This window comes from Paralichthys olivaceus, chromosome 23 (genome assembly GCF_024713975.1).
Source record: "Paralichthys olivaceus isolate ysfri-2021 chromosome 23, ASM2471397v2, whole genome shotgun sequence".
NCBI lineage: Eukaryota > Metazoa > Chordata > Actinopteri > Pleuronectiformes > Paralichthyidae > Paralichthys > Paralichthys olivaceus.
Window position 1 is genome coordinate 892,501 of NC_091115.1, and position 21,692 is coordinate 914,192.

Sequence of the window (21,692 nt, forward strand, 5' to 3'; positions counted from 1 at the left end):
GTCGGTGAGACGTACAGCACCACCAGGCGGCCCAGTTTGCTGAACGCGTGGTCGGGGACGTGGCTGATGAGGTTGAGGGCGAGCGTCATGGCCTGCAGGGCGGGCAGGTCGCTCAGAGCCGCCGCCGGCACCTCCGTCAGAGAGTTGTCGTCCAACCACAGGTGACGGAGCGAGCGCAGGCCCGAGAAACAGCCGACCGGAACCCTGGAGATGTGATTGGCGTCGAGACGTCTGCGGGAAAACGGAGACAGATGTCGACATTAAAAACTGCACAGAAAAATAATTGTGATTTAATTTTCTTTCTTGATTCTTTGTTTGTCGTTTCACTGTGAAGCTGCTTCAGGGGAACTTTAGAGGTCGAGTATTTGACCGGCGGCTGCTCAGCTGCCATCGGGCTCTCAGGGACAAACGGAGGTATTTTAATGAGCTCAGACTTAAAGCTGAGAGGATTGTGTCGGGCAGTGCCACAGAAACACTAAGATGATTTACTCTGTTTCCTCATGATCACTGGTTTCTCCTTATATTTCTCTGGATTGTTTTTGTCTTTAAATAACAGGTAAATGTTTTTACAAAGATCTTTTCTAGTCTTGCTGAGGGGCAACTTGGGGTTCAGCATCTTTCCCAAGGACACGTCGGCACACAGGTGGGGAAGACTGGGATCGAATCTCCTCCTGGTTTAAGGATGAGCGCTCTACCCCCTCGCTAACAGAGAAATCCTCCGTAGAACAGATCGTCTCATTTCAGTTCAGATTTGTCTTCCGACTGAAAACAAGGAGATTGAACTGTTTAAAGATGTTGACGTGTTTCACTCGACTAAAACGACCGAATCTGGAAAACTATGCTGGTGAAAGTGGTTTTGACTCAGAGTTGATGTGAGACACAAAGTTTCTGTGTTCGAATGACACGTCGTCCGTTCATGTACAGAGAGAAGAGGAGGATGGGACTTCACATAATGGGAGAGAGAGAGAGAGAGAGAGAGAGAGGGAGACCTTAGACGTCTCTATTCTCATCCCCTTATCTACACACACACACACACAGACACACACACACACACACAGACACACACAGGTACAGTTTCAGCATAATTACTGTGTGTTGCTCAGGCTGAGAGAACACTGGACTGCATACATTAATGTACCAGTCTGTGTGTGTGTGTGTGTGTGTCTGTGTGTGTGTGTGTGTGTGTGTGTGTGTGTGTCTCACAGTGACTGCAGGTTGTGCAGGTTGTTGAAGGCCTCAGCAGGAACAGACGTCAGCTGGTTGTTTTGAAGCATCCTGCAAAAGAGACGAGAGAAAAATAATGAAACTAAATTTTGAACAGTTCATTTACACTTTTTATCTGAGGAATGAAACAAACAAACAATAACTAGAATCATTAGTTGAGTGAACCAGTTTAAGATGAGTTGTTTCAAACTGTGTCTGTGAATCATTAACATCGTCATCACACTCAGAGTGTGTTACTGTCTCTGTGAGGACGCTCCTGCACCGAGACGTCAACTTACAGAACTTTGAGGTTGTAGAGGCCGGTGAACGCTCCGCTGGGGAACGCCGACAGGTCGTTTCCTGCCAAACGCCTGAGACGAGAGAGAGAGAGAGAGAGAGAGGGGGCGATCATCACACTGCACATTAAGATACAGACTTTACACAATGCCTCCAAAAGTGAACTCAAAGAATCTCCATCGCCCCCTGGTGGCTGGCTGCAATATAGGTCATACACCCCGCCTCCTCCATGGTAGCAGATGGGACATGATGCAGCGTCAGTCACTGACCTTAAGAATGATGTTGCAAATACAAGTGGCTGAAATTCTACTTCTTTCATTGACGTTTCCTGCTACTACACAACTCCAGTACTACTACTACTACGACTACTACTACTACTACTACTAGTAGTACTAGTAATAAGAAGAATGATAAGTAGAATATGTATTTTATATATTGTGCATCATTTTCTGATCAGTATCAATAATCAATTATCAGTCATGTGTATCTTGACTCTTCAAGGTCACGCAGAGGTCAGTCTGTCCGCTTGTACCCAGCATGCACCTCTGCGGTGTCCTTTCGCCGTGGTGACGTTTCTCACGCCGCGGTGACAAATATCACACATATATACACACACACAAACACACACACACACACACACACACACACACACATCACAGGCAGAGTCATGCTCAGGTCTCTGTGAGGTCAGCTGTTGACGCTGATGCACGTCTGAACGTGGTCGTGACATCACAGGACGCCGCTGCCGTGACAACCAGGAGATAATTAATCACTTTAAGAAAAAGATCAGTGTGTGTGTGTGTGTGTGTGTGTGTGTGTGTGTGTGTGTGTGTGTCACTCACAGCTCCTCCAGGAAGTGCAGGCTGGACAAACCTCCGCTGGACAACACAGTCAGATTATTCATACTCAGATCACTGCCGACAGAGAGAGAGAGAGAAGTGATCGTTAAAGTCTCTCTACCTTCACACTGAGAAGTCACAAGTAAAAGAATAGAATGATTGTATATAAAAGTATAAATGGAAATAAAGACTCTATAGATACAAACTCTGTCAGTTCATAATTATATTTAGTTTCAGCTTTAATAAAAAACATCAATTAATTATAAAAACATAAAAACTGTCAGAGTCTGGTTCAGACACAGAAACCATTGAAACAGCTCACATGTAAAAACATTCAGTTACACAAGCGTCTACTCAGTACTCACTCACACACACACACACACACACACACACACACACTCACACACACACACACACACACACACACACACACACACACACACACACACACACACACAGGACTTCACGCCTCCTTTAAAGACCTGGTGAGAGGAGCGAGTCAACACACACCGGAGTGAGAAACAAGACAGAAGTGGAAGTTACTGGAAAGAGAGAAAGTAAAGTAATGAATGAATAAGTGACGTCGGACGTTTCGTAGTTTACAACTGTTGTTTGACAAATCGAAATAAATCATGAGACGTTTTTTTTTAAAAAAGCTTCACAGAGTGATCAACAGGCCAAAACTATGTGGACACTCGAGGACAACGCTCAGAGTCTGAAGCTTCATGTTTGTTCATCTGTTTGAGTTTCACATTGTAATTTAGGGACTAAAGAAACATACGGACGTCCTGTCCTCACCGACGTGTTGTCAGTTGGGGACATGACTGAAGTCTGAGGAACTTTCACACCTGATCTTCAGGTTCAGACGGAACTGAAGCGTCTGAAACGAACCAGGTGAAATCGAACCAGTAACGAAGCTTTGGAGCAGTTGCTTCAAAACTCACTCGGAACAAAAGGTCATTTCAGCAACAAGTCAAAACGAGGTGATGTCACTGGTTGTGATTGGCTCGGAGGGACGGGGACAATCGTTTGTTGTAATGTTGTGTTGGTGCCACAACGTTCTTCTTCCTCTCGGCTTTTCTTCTCCTTATCTGACCTCGTCTGTTCCTGCTATCTGTGTCTGATAACCATCGGGAGGTAGCGTCTTTCCACTCGGGAGGACAGGGAGACAGAGTGTCTTTGTCTCACACACACACACACACACACACACACACACACACACACACACACAGTGAGGGTGTGTCTGCAGGTTGAATACACCAGTTGTTAAAGAACTTTCTCAACACACCATAAAGCCTGTTAATGTGTGTGTGTGTGTGTGTGTGTGTGTGTGTGTGTGTGTGTGTGTGTTGCTTTACGACATTGTCAACAGGTAGTCTGGTCACACAGAGACGTTTGTTTGGACGTATTTTAGCAGAATGCTCCTTTACTCTCAGACCAACAGAGTTACGGCCGATTGGTTTTTACAACATTAACACACACACACACACACACACACACACACACACACACAGACACACACACACACACACGTTCACTTTGTATCACTGTGTCCATTCACTTCATTTATTAACTACCACTCACAATATATATCTTTAGAGTTGTTCATTACCCAGACTGAGGTCCATGAACGTCTCTACACGTGGTCACACCTCTTCAACATGATGAGAACAGATACCGTTCTGCTACTTTTCTTTTTCTCTGAAGTTTGATATTAAAGTTAGACATTTCTTTACAGAACAAATCAAATATATATTAGGAAATACTCTGATAAAGGTTTCCATCATTATCGAAATCGTAGAAGAAGAAAAGTTTGTCTTTTTTTAATTTGAGTTGTTCTGTGACTCACGTTGAGTCAAACATTTATCAGAAAAAGTTGTAAACTTTTATAAACGCTCTAACAGGTTTTAGTTTTTCAGGATCGTGTGTCACAGTTTGAGTTTCAGCTCCACAAAGACGAAGCATTTGAATTGTACAAGTTCAGATCCCTGAAGTGATTGTTTGTGTTCTGAGGAGTGAAAGTAAAAGACGAATACATTAACCATGTTGTGTGGTTTTCTTCCTCTGTGTAATGAGATAGATGCGGCTCTGTGTGTGTGTGTGTGTGTGTGTGTGTGTGTGTGTGTGTGTGTGTTTTGTCTCTTTTCTGTCTCAGGCTCAAACTGATGGATATCACACGATTATTCAAATGTCGGCAGAAAGACAAACTCTGACGACAGAGAGAAAAGAGAGTTGTGTAGTTGGAGGCAGAGTGTGACAGTGAGGCCTCGCTCTGGTTTTGTCCTCTTTCAGTCTTTCAGTCGTTCTTTCAGTGTTTTGGGGGCGGGGCGGCGGGGGGGCCCCCCACCCGGAGCGAGTGGTCGCGGGGGGTTTAGTCCCCGAGTCAGTCTGAGCTTCCTGATTCCAGAGAACAAGTTTCCACAACATAAACAAGTTGAACTAGAAACAAAGTGAGAACAACAACGACCTGACGACTGAGCTGGACGAACATGATGTCATCCAGTGCTTCCGTGTGACACAGTCTGATGGTGACTCATCGCTTTTTAAACCTCAACCTGAAAAGGTTTAAAGGACGATGCTCCAGTTTTTACCATTTGGGTTTTTTCTTCTTTCTAATTTTGCGAAGGCTACAACTTGTTGATATTTTCCGTCTTGTTTACATCAGGTCACGTGTCGTTACCAGACGTTCTTCACACACTCGTCCAATCAGGAGTCAGCTGTCAATCATCACGTCTCCGCCTGTTTTTCGATCATTGAATAACTGATTCAAACCAAACTGATCAGAAACACTTGAACAAACTTCAGTGAGATGAGAACGAGCTGAAACCTCAGAAACATTTATTTAACGTCTACTTTGAGCTTTCAGTTTGGTCCATGTCCCAGCTGCTAACATGGAGGAGCAGTTTGAATAAGACGACTCGTTATGGTCTAAACACTAATTAAACCTCTCACATTATTAATCTACAGCTCTGACCTCTCTCACAACCTCATGGGAAGAGACTGGCCGTTCATTTACCTGTGTGTGTGTGTGTGTGTGTGTGTGTGTGTGTGTGTGTGTGTGTGTGTGTGTGTGTGTGTGTGTACCTTGACGATCCTGCAGCAGGTAAATGGACAACGTGATTTCTTCAATAGATGATGAAAATGTTTTTCTATAAAATTATCTCCGATCATTAATCCACTGAAACACGTCAACACCAGAGACGGACTGAGGACCAGCTCCTCCAACATGGCTGCCAAAGGGGAGGGGCTAAAAGATCGTTCATATGTACTTGGCTTCATTCATTCAAACTGTTGCATTAATGAAACTTCATCGTCGTCAGCTTATAAAGGAAACGCACAATAAATGTTTTAAATTCACCGGTTGTTCTATTCTCATGATTAATAATGAGGTTTTAAACTTTAGAGGTTTGTAAAAGTTGAACCAGTTGTTTTTGGCACAAAAGAATCAAACTTTTCTCCAGTTTCACACAAACAACCGTAATTCTGACGAACAACTGAGGTTCTCAATGAACCAAGACTCGACCCAGGAACGTTCTTACTGTGATGCTAACCACTGTACCACCATGCCGCCAAAACCACAGCATGCAGAAGAATTTATTTGCATCCTCAGATTTACCAGTGACCCTGAACACAAACATCTGGGAACAACAACAAACTGACGAGTCGCCTGAACGCATCGTAACAAGGTGAATGGACCTGCTGTGGGTTTGTGGGATACTGGTGACCGACCGACAACACACACACACACACACACACACACACACACACACAGACACACACACACACACACACACACACACACACAGAATCTCCTTGATGTTTTGTTGGATTGAACTTCTGATTGGAGCTTTAATAAAGACACAAAGAACCTTTGATCGACTGTGTGTGTGTGTGTGTGTGTGTGTGTGTGTGTGTATGTGTGTTGTCCATCTGCCTGTCCTAGACAAACTGTAAGGAAAGTGCTTTCACTGAAACACACACACACACACACACAGAACTGAAGAAGGTTTCCTTTAATGAGAGTGAAACTTAAATCCTGGACATTGTGCAGCTTTTAGACCACAGCCAAGACGGGCAGGTTCTCCTCCCACAAACACACACACACACACACACACACACACACACACACACACATTCCCTCACACACACAGTGTACAGTGATGTAATGGTTTTGCCAGAGCTGAAACATGTTTTGTGTTGAGCCCGGTCACCTGCTGTGAGGTGAAATGGATTTGAATGAATTGAGGTTCAGACTCAGACGCTCGTCACCTGCTGGAGTGGAAACACTGAAACTAAGATTCTGAATGTTGTTCTGCGTCAATAACAAACTGTTCTGGGTCAGTTTGACCAGAGAATATCTTCAGTTCATAGACTTCATGTGCTGAAAACATGTATTAATACAGAAACATTTCAGTTTCAGAGTTTCAATTCGACTTGGATGTTTTTCATTTCTTTACTATTTTATAAGAACATGATTCTGACCTCAGGACTCTTTCCCACCTCGCTTGTTTCAGACTCTTCAGGTTCCTCAGACGACGAACGTACGTCAGACTAGATTCTTTGTCCCTAAATTACAATGTGAGACTCAAACTAACAGCTCAGATGAAACGTTGGATCAGACGACGTTACGTCACAAGCATCACTGACCTGCTGCGTTCATTGTTGAATATTAATTTGATCAACACGACATCAAATCTGTCCATGTGTCCAGAGAACCTTCACAACAACAACAAACACTTCCTGAAACTCCACAACTCAAGAGAAGTTCCTCAATAACCCCGAGAACCAGCTTCAGGAGAACTGGAACCACCAGAAGCACCTGAACCCTGGAGAACCTCTGGATCCTCCTCAGCTGCTCACATGTCTGAGATGTGTCTGACTCTGACTGACCTCCATCTTCATTCACCATCAGTGGAACCAACATCTGCTTCAGACCCTGGTAGAAGCTTAGAACCTGTTTCAGAACCTTAGAACCTGTTTCAGAACCTTAGAACCTGAGCAACAACTTCCTCCTCTGACTTTAGTTTTTCTTTCTTTGAACAAACTCAGTTTCTTCTCTTCAAACTTTTCTTCATCCAACAACTGATCACGACGTGCGCGTGCGTTCCAGCAGAGCGCGAGAGGAATAAACAGGTGCTGCGATTCTCACGCACACATGTTGCAGTTCATACGTGCACAGTAAACACACACATGTGAACACAGTAAACACATGTGGGCACAGTGACCCTCGGTGCGGACTCACAGGAAGGAGGTGAACACGCTCAGGTTGCTCGGTATCTCCCGGAGCCCCAGGTCCGAGCAGTCCACCCGGTGCAGCAGCCCGTCCACCTCGCACCGACAGCGGCCAGGGCAGCCGGTGCTCCCCGCTCCTCTGTCCCCGTCCCCGGAGCTCCACGCCCCGGCCACAGCCGTGCTGGTCACCGCGGCGGTGGAGCTCTCCTCCGCGGCCACGGAGCCCAGCATCTCCGCGCCGAACGCGGAGCTCCTCAACCCGGCCGAGAGGAGCGCGAAGGCGGCGATGAGAGCCACAGTCCCCGGCATGTCCTCCACGGTGTCTCCCGAGAAAAGGTTGAGCTCCAGAGAAAATGAATCAGATTTAAAGTGGATCGGATCAGATCCACATCCTGTGATCCGGATTCAAACCGGTTCAGAAACTAAGTCCAACTGTTTCAGAGAGTTTGAACTGAAGCCTGAAGGTTGAGTGAGCGAGCGAGGGAGAGAGAGAGAGAGAGAGAGAGAGAGAGACAGTGTGTGTGTGTGTGTGTGTGTGTGAGACAGTGTGTGTGTGTGTGTGTGTGTGTGAGACAGTGTGTGTGTGTGTGTGTGTGATCAACAAATGGTTTCCAGTTATTGATTATATTTCTGTGAATATCTATAATATCTGTGGATAAAGGTTTTATATGATAAAGTTTGAATGTGATTAAAACTGTTGCTTCTTTGAAAAAGAGATTTTTTTTAGTCTCATTTGGACAAAATAAATACATTTAAAACACAAAAGTTTAAAATTCAAAGATCAAAATAGTTTTTTTTAAATCATTTTTCATCAAGTTCAATATTTAATATAAATAAAAAAATGATCCTCAGGTCTTTTATTGTGTAGTTTCAGTGTTTTCACACTTAACCAGAAAATTTAAATCTTCAGATTTATAAAGTTGGACGTTGATGAACATAATTCAAATTGTATTTATTATAATTATATTTTCAGCTCAGTGAACCATCAGACGTTGAGTCAGAATATGAGACATGAAACTTTAATAAACAAAACAATGTGACAAAAGGACTTGAAGCATAAAAAACTTTCATCAAACAACTCGAACATTTCACGTCTTCATTTATAAAAAGTCCAAACTGAGGTCGTCGTCACGGACGCTGCGTTAAACTTTTCAGTCCGTGTTCCGGATTCTCAGCTGATCCAGCGTGAAACAGACTCCGGTGACGCTCGTCCACACGACTGACGCTGAGGCTGAAATCACTTCCTGTTCACGACTCGTCCCTGAACGTCTCACCACGCAGCAGACATCACATCAGGCACGAGTGAACGAACGAGTGATTTCAGAGGCTGCGTCAGTCGTGCTGTCACTCTCCTCCTGTCGCCGTGGAGATGGCAGCCAGGATCGGTGAGAGTGGAGGGAGGGGGGGGGGGGGGTCAAAGAGGGGGTCAAAGGTCGAGGGGTCAGTGGACGACTGAGTTGAGCGGCTCAGCTCTGATGTTTCCTAAATCCAGAGTGGAGTCGGTCTCTTCATCGATCTCTCCGATCACAGCGCTGAAACAAAACAGAACAGATCTTCAACAAACTGAACTGAGTAAAAACATTATCTTTTTATTTCCATCTCTTCTTGTTCAGTTTAATCTCCAGTGAAACATATTGATTCAAACATTCACAACATGAATCTGGACGTGAACTGGGTGATGGTGTTTGCAGAAGCAAGTGACTCTGAATGTGCATCACGCCCCCTGGTGGCAGAGTCGACAGAAACCAGCCTCTCAACATGAGAAGTGATGATGACTTTTCTCATGTCTGCTACAGCTGCACATCTACTTCATTCATCAACACCAGAAATGTCAGGACAATCATGACGTCTTCGTCTTCTGCATGTTCGGCTCCTCTTCTTCATCCTGACAGATTTGTGTTCGTCCAGTTTCACGTCCGTCACGTGTTAGAAACCTCAGAGACACGTCCACTCGCTCACTGGGAAGGTTCCAGATGTTTTCCTGCTGTTTTCTCACTCTGACATTTTACTGACTTTTAGAGACACTGACTCAGACATTTGTTCTCACATACAGAACCTGCAGAACATGTGAGGGACACGTCAGGAACATGTGAGGGACACGTCAGGAACATGTGAGGGACACGTCTGTGGTGCGGTTTAGGTCTGAAATCACCATTTCTTCTTAAAGACGCAGTTAAACTCACACGTTGTCTCCTCGGACGATGTAAAGTCCCAGAACCACCTGCTCCACACCCTGACTGGAGCTGAACACCCGCTCGTGACTCTCATCCAGGATCAGGTTGATGGTCTGATCGAACCCCTTCAGGGTGCCCTGCACACACACACACACACACACACACACACATTAATCATCTGCAGATCAATAATAATCTCGATGATTAATCAGTTAAATCAACAGTTTTAATCAAACGTGTGAAACTCACCACAATCATTCTCCCGTCTGAGGTGACGATGGCCACGGTGCCTGAACCTCAGTTAAAGAAACCACATTTCTGGACACAACATTAAATTAAAGCTTAAAACAAACACACGAGCGACAAACTTCTATTTCGAGACTTCTATGAATCTTAGCTTCAATCCGGCGCCGCTGAAAGATCGAGTGAAAACACCGTCAGTTAGTAAATACCTAAAAATACAGCTAGCTTAGCTCCTGAGCTAACGAGCAGTCTTCCATTCATTCAGACGGGCGGTTAGCATGTTAGCAGCTAGCGGCGGCAGGATACGGTTGATGTAGCTCTCCAGGGCGGTGGACATGTTTCCTGCGGGGCTCGGTGTCTGTGTTTGGGGCGAAAATGAGGCCGAGCGTTTCCACCGGGTCCGTGAGGGTCGATATCAAAAGAGTCCGACCGAGACGAGGAGCTAACAGCGGAGCTAACAGAGGAGCTAACACAGGCAACTTATGCTAACAGCTACAACAGCGAGCAGACAGAAGCAATCACACACAGAGGCGGAAGCAGAGCGTCGAACCACAGATTCACTTTCAAACGTTTCTGTTCTCAGATAAATATAATTTATAAACCATTAACTCATTTAAACTAACGAGACATTATTTCATTTGTTTCCTCATTCATCAAATATTCTCATTAATTAATATATATGTTATAAACCTAGGTCATGATAATACTATTTCATAAATGTTCTGGCAAATATGCACAATAGTAATTTATACATTTCCGAAAAACATCGATATTATTTAAACAAAATTGTTCATATATTATACTCATCGTTTATACTTCAATTATAAATTATACTTAATTGTATTATAATAAATGTTTTTTAAATCACTAGTAATTCACACATGACAAGTACCAGGCGACTTCAGTTGATCCCAGATTTATCTTTTGATGAAGAAATAACAATTGACTATTAATTAGTCATTGTTTAATTTATATAAAAATAACTGTATAATAATTGGTTTTAAAGTAATTGAAGTACAGTCTCATTCCTTATACTAATTAACATATAATTTACTCATTTAGACTTTTTATAATTCAAACTATTTTCAAAAAATGATACAAGGCAATAAACTTTATTTTGTTAGTAATTAGTTGATTGTTTTTAAATATATTTTGTACATAAATTATATTGAGGAATAAATTATACACACTGTAAACATTTTTAAATAACAATTACCAAACCTTACATAAATTGCACTAATTCTCTCTCTCTCTATAAATATGATATAAATCATAGTATTAAAATGTATAGTATTAAAATATGTATGATCTATATATTCTTTTTGTATGTATTTTATACTGCTGAATTATATTGTAATATTGTGAACTCAATAATAAATCTTACTTTTTTGAATATATTTGTAACTATACAGATTTTATTTAACTTAATCTCAGAACACACAGAATCTTTAGTATAAAACACAGCTTGAGTGTCTGTATTTAAAAACAACATGTTGGTGTTTCAGTGTGAGATGACACACGAGTCGAGTGGTCCCAGCAGGTCTTCATCTTTATTGTTGCTCAGTAGTCGTCCATACAAAGGGAAGGTGGAGAAGAGCAGTGGAGCCCGACAGGACAAACATCAGGAACGTCGATCATGCTACCAAAGTATTAAATTTGTACAAAAATACTTTACAACATCCCTGTTCCTTTAAAGAAAAATAGTTTGGTTGGTTGGTGAAGCTACATGGAAACAAATTTGACCAATTACTTTAAAATGGCAGTGCAATGTGTGTGTGTGTGTGTCAGTCTGTGTGTGTGTGCATGTTTGAGTGTGAGTGCATGTGTGTCTGGTGGACGTCTTGCTGAGGTGAATCACTAGAGTGCAAATCCCTGCAATGTTACACACACACACACACACACACACACACACATACACACACACACACACACACACACACACACACACACACACACACACACACACACACACACACACACAGACACACAGTGTTTATGGCTTAGGAGCTCACTTGTCCAGCCCTCCTGAAGCCACGCCCCTCTTCCCATTGGTGGAACGGTTGGTTACTGAGCACGACTGAGTTGCTATGGTAACTATCAGAGTTTGAGCTCACTGTTTGCCTAATGTCCTACGATGCTAGCTGACTGCTAACTAAACACTAGCAGTGTTAACCAAGCGTTAGCTTTGTGCTAACTGAATGATAGCCGTGTTTGCTATGCGTTAACTTTGCCTGTAATGTTATTTTAGCTATGTTTGTTAAGTGTTAGCTCTGTGCTAACACCTAGCTGAGTTGGCCAGGTGTTAGCCATACTTTATCTGAATGGTAAACAACTATTGGCTAATACTATGTTTTAATCGTTTGTTAGCCTTGTTTTGAATGTGTGCTGCTAACCAGTGCTGTGGTTAGAGACCTGAGTTAGCTATGTGCTAACTCACTACTTCACCAGATGTAGCCCTGTTATGCTCCAGGTGTGTGCTCCAGGTGTTTGTCTGGTTTCCTGGTGGTGAGGTGTCAGTGACGAGTGCTGACATTGTGCTGAATTCATCTTAGTCACGTTAGGCTAATGCTATTCCTGTGCTCAGTGTCTGCTCGCTACATGCTAACAATATGCTAGCACTGTGCTTCAGATGATAAGTTGTCAAAGTTTAGGATGGAGTAGAGCAGCCAATCACAGCCAGCTACACAGAGAGAGCCAATCACTGCTATCCAATCAGAGCTCTCGTTTCACAGAATCTGTTCCAGCGATTAGTCGCTTCGAGTCAGGGAGGGTTCTGATTGGCTGGTTTAAAGTGAGTTCAGTATGAGGTGAGAGCTGGAAGATGTTGACATCAATCCAAAGTAAACACACACACACACACACACACACACACACACACACACACACACACACAGGTATTTACTGTCACAGGTTTCCTTCAAACAGGACTTTTTTCTCGTGTAACATTTTGTGGTGATGAGGTGAAGGTCGTCAGGGTTCGATGGTTTCGATGTGAACAGCGACATGACTGAACTTCTTTTTCAATCTATTTTACATCTTTTCAGAATCAGTCGTCATGGAAACAAACGAACAAACAGAGAAAACTGACAAGTCAATCAAAAAACACAGATCGATTAGCATAATAGATCACTGTTACTGGGGGTCAGGGGGTGGGGGGGGGGGCGGGCATGCTTGGCTTCTTCTGGAGCTGATTGGTTTATTTACGTGTTGAGGAGAACCAATCACAGACAGGCAGGGAAGCGTTTGTTTTCTGATTGGTTCCAGCCAATCAGCTGAATCAGAATTGCCGTCTGTCTCTCATCCTGGCTGCCTATTGGTCGAGGGTAGAAGGGAGGGAGGTTGGGCGGGCACAGCCAAGACTAGAAATTGAGGTGGGAGGGGCTTAACTGGCCTTGTGTTTAACGCACACACATAACACACACACATACATACATACATACACAGTGTGGCCAGTCCAACAGGTGTAAACAGTAGAAAAAGATTCTTATTGAACTGCTCAGTCTCTTCGTCATTATTACTTTTCTGTTCTGCAGCTCGTTCATGGCACTGAACTCAAATCTTGACACTGAACCCGTCTTTCTGTCTGTTTTTATCAGGGATGCTCCGATCAGAACCAGCTGATAAATAATGGAAATTTCTGATTGTAAAATTCAACAAATCAAAAATTATGTTTATGCTGAAAAATCCATCATCGCTGTTCAAAACTACAACTGGTTATTGTTTTATTTTTGTGACACTCGACCTGAAACGATACCTAGCCCTTGAACCCACCACTTGTAATTGGAAAGTTTCTACCTTTGACTGAATGGTGATCACAGTCACCACGTCCACCATCTCTGTTTGTCTAAGGATGTTACGACTTTACAGGAAGTTATGGTTGGATAAAGTGTTTTGAATCTTTGGGTCTTTCCTCCTGTCATTAAAAGACTGGAAGCTTCAGAGTATCAGAGACACAATGAAATCTTATATCTTACAGCCATTGAAAACTTTGGCCAAAGATAATTCATCAATTTATTACAGTTCCAATCCCTCAGAAAACTCTACGAAGGTCTGAAGTTCTTCTTTAAATACTGTTTGTCTTACTTGATCATCATCAAATGACACAAGCTCTGATTAACGTACTGAAACAGTAAAAAAGAAGCGTATAGATGTCAGCATTGTTGGGACTCCGTGCTTCACTGTTGACTCAAATGCAGTATCTGTAAGTGGCATTAGCCCAACAGCACGTTATGGATGTTGGGATGTGTCAGAGTTTCAGACGTGTGGAGGATTGCCCATCCTGCAGAACTGAGTTTGAGCAGCTGCAAGGTTATGTGGCCCTGTGGATCCCACCCTTCTAGATTCTTACCGTAACCAACAACCTCTGACCTGAAACATAATCATTTTCCACGTTGCTTGTTCTCTAATATCTCACCACTTGCACTTATAATCTTTAATCTTGTGCTCAAAATAAAACTTCACAGTGCTTCTGTCCAGAAAAACCTTGTGGGATCTGAACCTTTTTCACAATGTTTAAAAGCTTCCACTCAAGTTGTGACAGATAAAACCAGTGGGGGCAGAGTCAAGGTGCTAGTATGCTTCAACCAAAGTGCTTTTCAGGAGTTATTGGAAACTTCTTTTGCAAGAATACTTGGTGTGACCATTTCTAAGAGGTACAAACATTTTGGCCTTTAGAAGAACATAACCTGGCTTTCATTATTGACAGACCTGATGGAGGGTGATGGGTTTTAAAGGGTTTCTCATGCAGAAAATTCCTGCAAAACGTTTTAAGAACGGAAACCAGTCAGTGATCAGCACTAGTTTGTATGATGACATCATATAAACCCTGATCGGAGCATCTCTAGTCTCCTTGGCATTGTGCCTGTCTATCAGCAGGTTCTGGATTCTGGAGTCTTTGTGCTGATGTGGTTCTTGGTCAGCACAACCAAAAACCATGTTTCTGGTTCTAGCAAGACTAGACAGGCCTGGAGCCATGGTTCTAAACGTGTAGCGGCAGCAGTCTGGATTCTGTAACCACCAGGACCATGAGCAAGAACCATGTCTTGAACCATGTCTTGGACCATTAAGACTAATGGCTATGGCTCTGGCTTCAGTAGGTTCAGTACCTATGGTTGTTTGACCCTGAGACCATGAACCAGAGCCATGTCTAGGAACAGGTACGACAGCTAGCTTTGGCTCGATCAGTAGCCAGGGTTCTGTTACCACTTAGACCAGAACCCATGTTTCTTGGACCAGTAGGACCACTGGCCATGGCTCTATTTTCAGTGGGACAAGTAGCCCTTGTTCTAGACTTGTAGAACCAGTAACCATGGATCTTAGACCAGTAAGAACAGTGGCTGTGGTTCTGATGTCAGTAGGACAACTAGCCATGGTTCTGTTCCCTTAAAGACCAGAACACAAGTGTCTTTGACCAGAAAGACCAGTGGCTGTGGCTCTAAATCCAGTAGGGCCAATGGTCCTAGTTCTAGGCTTGTAGAACCAGTGTCCACTGATCTTAGACCAATAAGACTATAGTCTGTGGTTCCAGCTTTAGTAGAACCAGGGGGCATGGATGTGGGCTAGTAGAACCAGTACCCATTAATCTTGTATCAGTAGCTTGCGTTGTGGTTCCAGTAGGATCAGTGGTCATAGTTCTGGTTCCAGTGACACCAGTAGTACCAGTTTGCAGAACTGGTTAAGATGAAAAGGTGAGGAGTTTTTCCAGTCCATTGTGTGCTTTCAGGCTCCTTTAGCAGTTTAAGGGTCAAACGTAGTGGTTAAACGTCAAAGTTCATCCAGGGGGTGTATGTAGCACCATGGGGGTCCACTCTGAACCAGTTTGGATGGGTCTAACCCAGTTTGACTTAACTTTGTTGTATTGTTCTCCTGTATTCCAGTCTGGTTTCAACCAGTTTAATCCAGTTAGATCCAGGTTTGTCTGCTATAAGGAGCTATTACTCACCTGCCCCACCCCAAACCCTGCCCCCAGCAAATCTCCCGGTTGGCTCCACTTGATTGGACCACAATCATCTCCTTGGCCAATAGAAAGCTCAGGGGGTCCCAGGTCACTGCCAATTGGCTGAGGGGAGTGGCTACTGTTGGTGGTGCCATCAGTGTGATTGGCCAGCAGACAGGAGGAGGTTGGGTTTCGACTGATGACGAGATCCAAGCGATTTGGAGACTCTGCGATCAGAGGAACGACCAGGCAGCAGTCGAAGTCCCTGGTTCGCACGTGGTTAATCTGTAAAACAGAAAAGGTGTTGACAAACAGATTTTTGGATGAAGGGCGGTGACTGTATCGTTTTCATTAGCAGCCTCTCAATGGGAAAACCACTCAATTACACCAAACAGCACTGTAACAGTTTAGGTCTAGGTTTATCACCATGACATATCCACCAGGTTTTTGTACCTGTAATATTCGGTCATAGGCTCGGAGGCCACCCCGCTCCGCCGGACCCCCAGTTCGAATGTTGTTAACGTAGACGCCACGGTCCAACAAACCATCAGAAACACTGAAACCAAAGTCCTCCAGGTCCGAGTTTTTGTCCAGAGTCAACTGCAAATATAAACACTCTCTGTTAGGATCAGAACCTGTGGATTACCGTGTTGTCATGGCGACGTGTGGTTGTCAGTGATCAATGTTCACCTTATGGAGTTCCACAGGGTTCTGGTTTAGGATCTCATTGACTTCCTGCCTCATCTTCCTCATGGCAAAGGCTCGGCGTTGGGGGTCAGAGGGTAAGGTGTTGGACCGAGGGGTCACCTGGGAAGGTTGACAGGAATAATTCTTAAAAATGTTAAACACACAAACAGAAATACTTCTATGATGTGACAGGTTTAGTCGAACAGTCTGAGTGAGAGTAACCTGGGGTCGGGTGCTGCTGCGCTCCTGAAAACTCGCCTGGCGTCCCAGAGTGCTGCGCAGGGGGGTGGGGTCATGGTTCAGGCTGAGGGTGGAGCCCGACATGATGGTTGCCTGGAGACAGCCAATCAGAGAAAAAACAGTGAATCAGAACCATTCAATCAGAAACAGCTTGTGAAGAATTCTCTCTTGGATCCAATAAAAACATGGTGACGACCTCTGACCCCAGCTGGCACGATCACACCAGCACAGGTTTCTACTGTGACAGATTCTACTGTCGTTCTACCGACATCTGTTTTTGCAGATGTGGAAAGTTTCTGAGGACTAGATCTACTTTCAGGATCTGATCTGAGGCTCTACTCTGCTCCTCTGATGATCTTCTGCTGATTCTGTAATGTTCAGGATCTGATTCTGCTTCTTTTTATCTGAAGAATCTGTTTCTATTGAACCTGCTCTCGTTTCTACTGAGATTCTACCTCATTTTTTCACGTCACTCAACAGACGGTCACTCCTCAGCCAATCAGAATCAAGGACTCATCAGACGCATGCATGACTGACAGATCTGCTTCAAGACGGGCAAGACAAACTACCCATCAGGCCTTGCACAAGCTCTCCCAGCATGCCTTGCTCAAACTGCCATGCCTGGTGCAACATGACTCTGCCACATGATTGGCCAGAAGCTGGGTGATGTCACTAAGATGTCACAATAACGTCACCATGGTCGGTAGCTTGCTGCTGGGGGTGCGGTTAGAGTCACATTCAAAAAACAGATAACATGTTGGACGTTTGATGATGCTAGAAGAAAATGTCCAGTTACAGAGAGAAGAGGACAGAGGAGAGTTAGTGGAGAGGAGGAGGAGGAGGAGGAGGATACCAGAGCGAGGAGGTGCGTCTCCTGATCAGTCTCCTGGAAGAGAAGGAGTCATTTGTCTTTTCAGCTCAGTCACTAATATTAACTGCTGCAGTTCCAAACAACATAAAAACATTTAGCAGCTAGAAAAGTTCACACTAAAACTGCTGCTGCTACTTTTACTACTGACATTACTGCTGCTGTGAACAGCTGGGCCGGAATTCAATATCTGTCTTTAGAAAGAAATCATCGTGTTGTTTTACGTCTTAATGGATTTAAAGGTCCAGTTCGTAACATTTAGTTCGTAAAGTTTTTGTACGACTGATTCGCACATTTGAGACATTTTGACTTTTGTTGACGGAGCCACTCACCTCCAGCTCCCTGAGGATGCCGCTCTGTCCGCACGTCTCCAGATCCTCCAGAGCCTGAGACCAGAAGTTCTCCTCCTGGTCCGGTTCCGTCCCATCATGCCCCACGGTGAACCTGGAGGAGAATGTGACGGGTCAGCCAATCAGAGAGAACAACCAGACACACACACACAGTGAGGAGGCTGGTGACGGACAGGTCATGCTGGTGAGAGAGTGGGCGGGAGCTGACAACATACACGTCCATCTGGTGTATGTGTCAGTGTGGCGGGGGTCGAAGGTCACCAGGTGAGGGGTCGGCTGGAGGTCAGACAGGACTGTGTGGGGGGGGGGGGGTTAAAGGTCAAAGATCAGTGTGATACCTGCTGTCAGTGATTAGACCGCTGGGCAGGTTACAGGCTCTGCAGACAGAGACACACTGCTGTTACGGTGTTAGCTCCCCGCTAGCAACCGCCACTGATTGGAATAAGAAATGCTAACATGCTAAAGTGGTGTGAGAAGCAGCTGTGGACATCTGGACGATGTTTTGAATCACGTTCTGCAGGTTGATCCTCGATTGTTGTAAACAGGAAACAAATCTGTGATTTCAGTTCAATCCTGTTACTGTTTGAAGCTTCCTAGTTTCAAGGTTCATCCTCATATAATTATTATATTTCCACAGGTTTTCTTTGTCTTCAATAATCATTTCAAACACCTCACTATGAATTTAAGTTTTCTGTCTCTGTCTCTCTCACCCTCCGAGTGGTGGGCGGTCCCAGTCGTCGTCACTCAGGCCCAGATCTGACAGCGGATTGGCTCGCTGGCGAGTCGAGGACGATGATTGGCTGTTGATCGTCTTGGCATTGCGCCACTCGTGGAAAGTGTACGGAGACGACTGAAACGGTGGAGCTGCAAACAAACCAAGAAAATAATTCATGTGTTGCTTTACACTGGAACTCGTTTCTCTAGAGTTCAGACAAAAAACAAACAGGAACAAAAGGACACCTTGAGTGTGAGGGGTCTAAACCCGAGGGCCCATCATCAGACAACTGATGAACCAATGAACCAAAAAATACTTTATTCATTTATTTTCAGTATTAAAAAAAGTCCTGATTTGAGGACGAAGCCCAGGGGTCAGAGGTCAGGCTCCTACCCGGCGAGGTGAAGCTACTGTCCATGTTGGATCCGTCCCACGACTCCACGGCGCTGTCGACGGACGGTAAAGTGCTGAACGCTCTCTGGCTCGATGGAGGCACAACCATGATGACAGGCTCCTCCTCCCCGTCCTGGTTCTCCTGACTGAGCCCCACCCCCAAGCCCATGCCTGGACCAATCACGCACGACTTCGGACTCGACACTTTAAGAAAACATAAAGTTTATTTTTTACCTGTGGTCTTTAAAAACTCTTCAAAGTCACTGTTGCGTCAATATAATTTAATAGAATGGATAGTTTGTGTGTGAGTGTTTTTGTGTGTGTGTGTGTGTGTGTGTGTGTGTGTGTGAGTGTGAGCACACGTACGCTCGCCCTGCTTCTTGATCTTCAGCGTCACCGTCTCGCCCGCCTGCTGCAGCAGACTGATGGCTTCACTCAGAGGTTTCCCCTTCAGGCTGCTGCTGTTGATCGCCAGGATACGATCGCCCACGTGGATCGCACCAGTCCTAACACACACACACACACACACACATATATATATTATATATCTTTATTTATTTATTTAATATGCTAAAATTCAGATTCTATAAACACAGTCTAATATAAAAGATATTTACTGTGATAAAAATAAATCGATGGAGAATAAAACATGATGTACGAGTTGAATGAAGTTGTATTATTTATTATGAGCAGCAGAGGGCGACCTTCTCCTCTTCAGGCTGATCTAAGCACATCTGTCACATCTGTAATGATTCATCTCTTGAACGTTTCACAGAAACACAGACTCAGTTTGTTTCAGCGATAAATCAAATCAGTGTTGACTCTAAATGTTCAGCTTTATTAAATCTTCTTGATTTAAGTTCTGCAGCGTCTGTTGAGTCTTTACAGGAAAACTGACTCTGTGACTTTTCACTTTCTTTAATTTAATATCATTTATTGTTATTTATCGGATGTGAAGTAACGATGCGTGACTCTGCTTTGTGAAAAACAATTTATTAAACAACTATTTGGATAAAGAGTCAGGAAACCAAAGTATTAACTTCACTGTTAATAAATGAAATAGAAAAGCAACAAATATTCACATATGGACAGTTGCATTATGTTTTATAGATGTTGTTGTTGTTGTTTTAATTTGTCACTGTCTTCATCATATTCTGTTATTTACAATCTACTTCCTCGCTCTGTCTTTTAAAACAAACCTGTTTGCTTTATTTTTCGATTGTTCAAGTTATTTATTAATTTAAATGTTTAGTATAGTGGTTACCTCTCGGCCAGCCCGCCCTTACTCAGCGAGGAGATGATGATGGGGTCGAACGGCTCCTCGGTGCCAGAGATGGTGATTCCCAGCGGGCCACCGTACCTCTGCAGCTCCACAGTGTAGATGATGGTGCCGGACACTTCCTGTTCGTCTGAAACATGTAAATAAAGATCCATTCAACAGGTGAAGAACTGTAAACCTGAGATGACGACACAGGTGAAGAAGGAAATAAGTAAGTAATGATAAATGCAGTGAATTCAGCGGGAAAGAAACGTTGAGAAATAAAACCTGAGTTGTCTTCGTCTTTGCGGATCTTGAGTTTGACGAGTTCCTCACACTGCTGCAGGATCTGAACGGCCTCCTCCATCGAGCAGCTCTCGACACGGATGTTATCGATGGCCAGCAGCTTGTCTCCGAGCTCCAACGTCCCCGTCCTGAAAACAAAGAGGGAAACTGAATACAGGATGTGATGAAGCTGAGTCTGTTCAAACTGAGTCACAGTGAACAGATGCTCTTCGCTGGTGACTGAAGCTCTTTGAGTCACATTTTCTGCTTCACACACCCCAACACACATGACCTATAAAACACACACACACACACACACACACACACACACACACACACACAGGTCCGTTAGCCTAATTAACCAGCCGCCTACAGACAGCTGACTGAGCTTCAACACATCTGACACTTTAATGTGAGTTTATTCTACCGTCACATTCTGTAGCGTGTGTGTGCAGTTTATAGGTCATGTGTGTGTGTGTGTGTGTGTGTGTGTGTGTGTGTGTGTGTACCTGTGTGCGACACTGCCTTTCTTGATGTCAGAGATGATCAGTGGATCACCTGGTTTCCTGTTGGACGGAGCTGCACACAGATAAGAAACATCGAGCTGAAGCTAGAATCAATGTTTGTCACCAGTTCACTTTGAGTGCACGTGTTTTTTCCAGACTCGTAAAAAGTCCCAGTGAAACAAACTGAACTCGTCAGTGAGACGAAGAGGAAACTGAGGAGTGTTTTAGTTTTTAACTCACAGCTGATGGTGATTCCCAGCTCCACCCCCGGTTTCTTTGGCAGCTTCACGTGGAACGTGCCAGAACTCGGGATGACCGACTCTGAGAGAGAGAGAGCGAGAGAGAGAGAGAGAGAGAGAGAGAGAGAGAGAGAGACGACGTTCACTGTCAAACAGGAAAATCAACACTTGTCTCATCGATGTTCATGTTCAAATCTTCATGATCTCTCCTGTTTGTTTGTCAGGCGA

General features: G+C 44.1%; 3 protein-coding genes across 13 annotated transcripts in view; all 3 read right to left on the reverse strand.

Moving 5' to 3' along the window:
- Nucleotides 1-8,061, reverse strand: part of LOC109645949 (leucine-rich repeat-containing G-protein coupled receptor 5-like) — a 17,438-nt gene extending 9,377 nt beyond the window's left edge. The window contains exons 1-5 of the mRNA XM_069520118.1: nucleotides 7,582-8,061; nucleotides 2,343-2,414; nucleotides 1,503-1,574; nucleotides 1,204-1,275; nucleotides 16-231 (exon numbers count right to left, since the gene is read on the reverse strand). Coding sequence (XP_069376219.1) covers nucleotides 16-231; nucleotides 1,204-1,275; nucleotides 1,503-1,574; nucleotides 2,343-2,414; nucleotides 7,582-7,880 — 731 coding nt within the window. The 5' untranslated portion in view covers nucleotides 7,881-8,061. The remainder of the gene's footprint in view (nucleotides 1-15; nucleotides 232-1,203; nucleotides 1,276-1,502; nucleotides 1,575-2,342; nucleotides 2,415-7,581) is intronic.
- Nucleotides 8,062-8,574: 513 nt separating this feature from the next.
- On the reverse strand, nucleotides 8,575-10,529 carry lsm8 (LSM8 homolog, U6 small nuclear RNA associated). The gene is made up of 4 exons (XM_020113955.2): nucleotides 10,295-10,529; nucleotides 9,995-10,035; nucleotides 9,755-9,882; nucleotides 8,575-9,103 (listed from the first exon to the last, which is right to left on the reverse strand). Exons 1-4 carry the CDS (start codon nucleotides 10,323-10,325, stop codon nucleotides 9,013-9,015), a joined length of 291 nt encoding a protein of 96 aa, XP_019969514.1. The 5' UTR covers nucleotides 10,326-10,529; the 3' UTR covers nucleotides 8,575-9,012.
- A 984-nt stretch (nucleotides 10,530-11,513) lies between these two features.
- Nucleotides 11,514-21,692, reverse strand: part of grip1 (glutamate receptor interacting protein 1) — a 36,144-nt gene continuing 25,965 nt past the window's right edge. For 5 of the 11 annotated variants that reach the window (XM_069519810.1, XM_069519805.1, XM_069519811.1 and 2 more), the window contains 14 exons: nucleotides 21,466-21,546; nucleotides 21,229-21,298; nucleotides 20,723-20,868; nucleotides 20,441-20,585; nucleotides 19,543-19,682; nucleotides 19,177-19,380; nucleotides 18,779-18,932; nucleotides 18,407-18,445; nucleotides 18,051-18,162; nucleotides 17,704-17,736; nucleotides 16,833-16,943; nucleotides 16,614-16,730; nucleotides 16,377-16,523; nucleotides 11,514-16,208 (listed from right to left, as the gene is read on the reverse strand). In XM_069519810.1, the coding sequence (XP_069375911.1) occupies nucleotides 15,909-16,208; nucleotides 16,377-16,523; nucleotides 16,614-16,730; nucleotides 16,833-16,943; nucleotides 17,704-17,736; nucleotides 18,051-18,162; nucleotides 18,407-18,445; nucleotides 18,779-18,932; nucleotides 19,177-19,380; nucleotides 19,543-19,682; nucleotides 20,441-20,585; nucleotides 20,723-20,868; nucleotides 21,229-21,298; nucleotides 21,466-21,546 (1,799 nt within the window). In that variant the 3' untranslated portion in view covers nucleotides 11,514-15,908. The remainder of the gene's footprint in view (nucleotides 16,209-16,376; nucleotides 16,524-16,613; nucleotides 16,731-16,832; nucleotides 16,944-17,703; nucleotides 17,737-18,050; nucleotides 18,163-18,406; nucleotides 18,446-18,778; nucleotides 18,933-19,176; nucleotides 19,381-19,542; nucleotides 19,683-20,440; nucleotides 20,586-20,722; nucleotides 20,869-21,228; nucleotides 21,299-21,465; nucleotides 21,547-21,692) is intronic. The other 6 variants (XM_069519813.1, XM_069519806.1, XM_069519814.1 and 3 more) reach the window with 3 other exon arrangements.

Excerpts from the sequence above, each read along its gene's own strand:
- lsm8 (XM_020113955.2), bottom strand. The coding sequence starts at position 10,325 with ATGTCCACCGCCCTGGAGAGCTACATCAACC. Across the intron at positions 10,036-10,294 it reads CCTGGAGAGCTACATCAACC|GCACCGTGGCCATCGTCACC; the intron begins GTATCCTGCCGC and ends ACTGAGGTTCAG. Across the intron at positions 9,104-9,754 it reads ATCGTCCGAGGAGACAACGT|CGCTGTGATCGGAGAGATCG; the intron begins GTGAGTTTAACT and ends GTTTTGTTTCAG.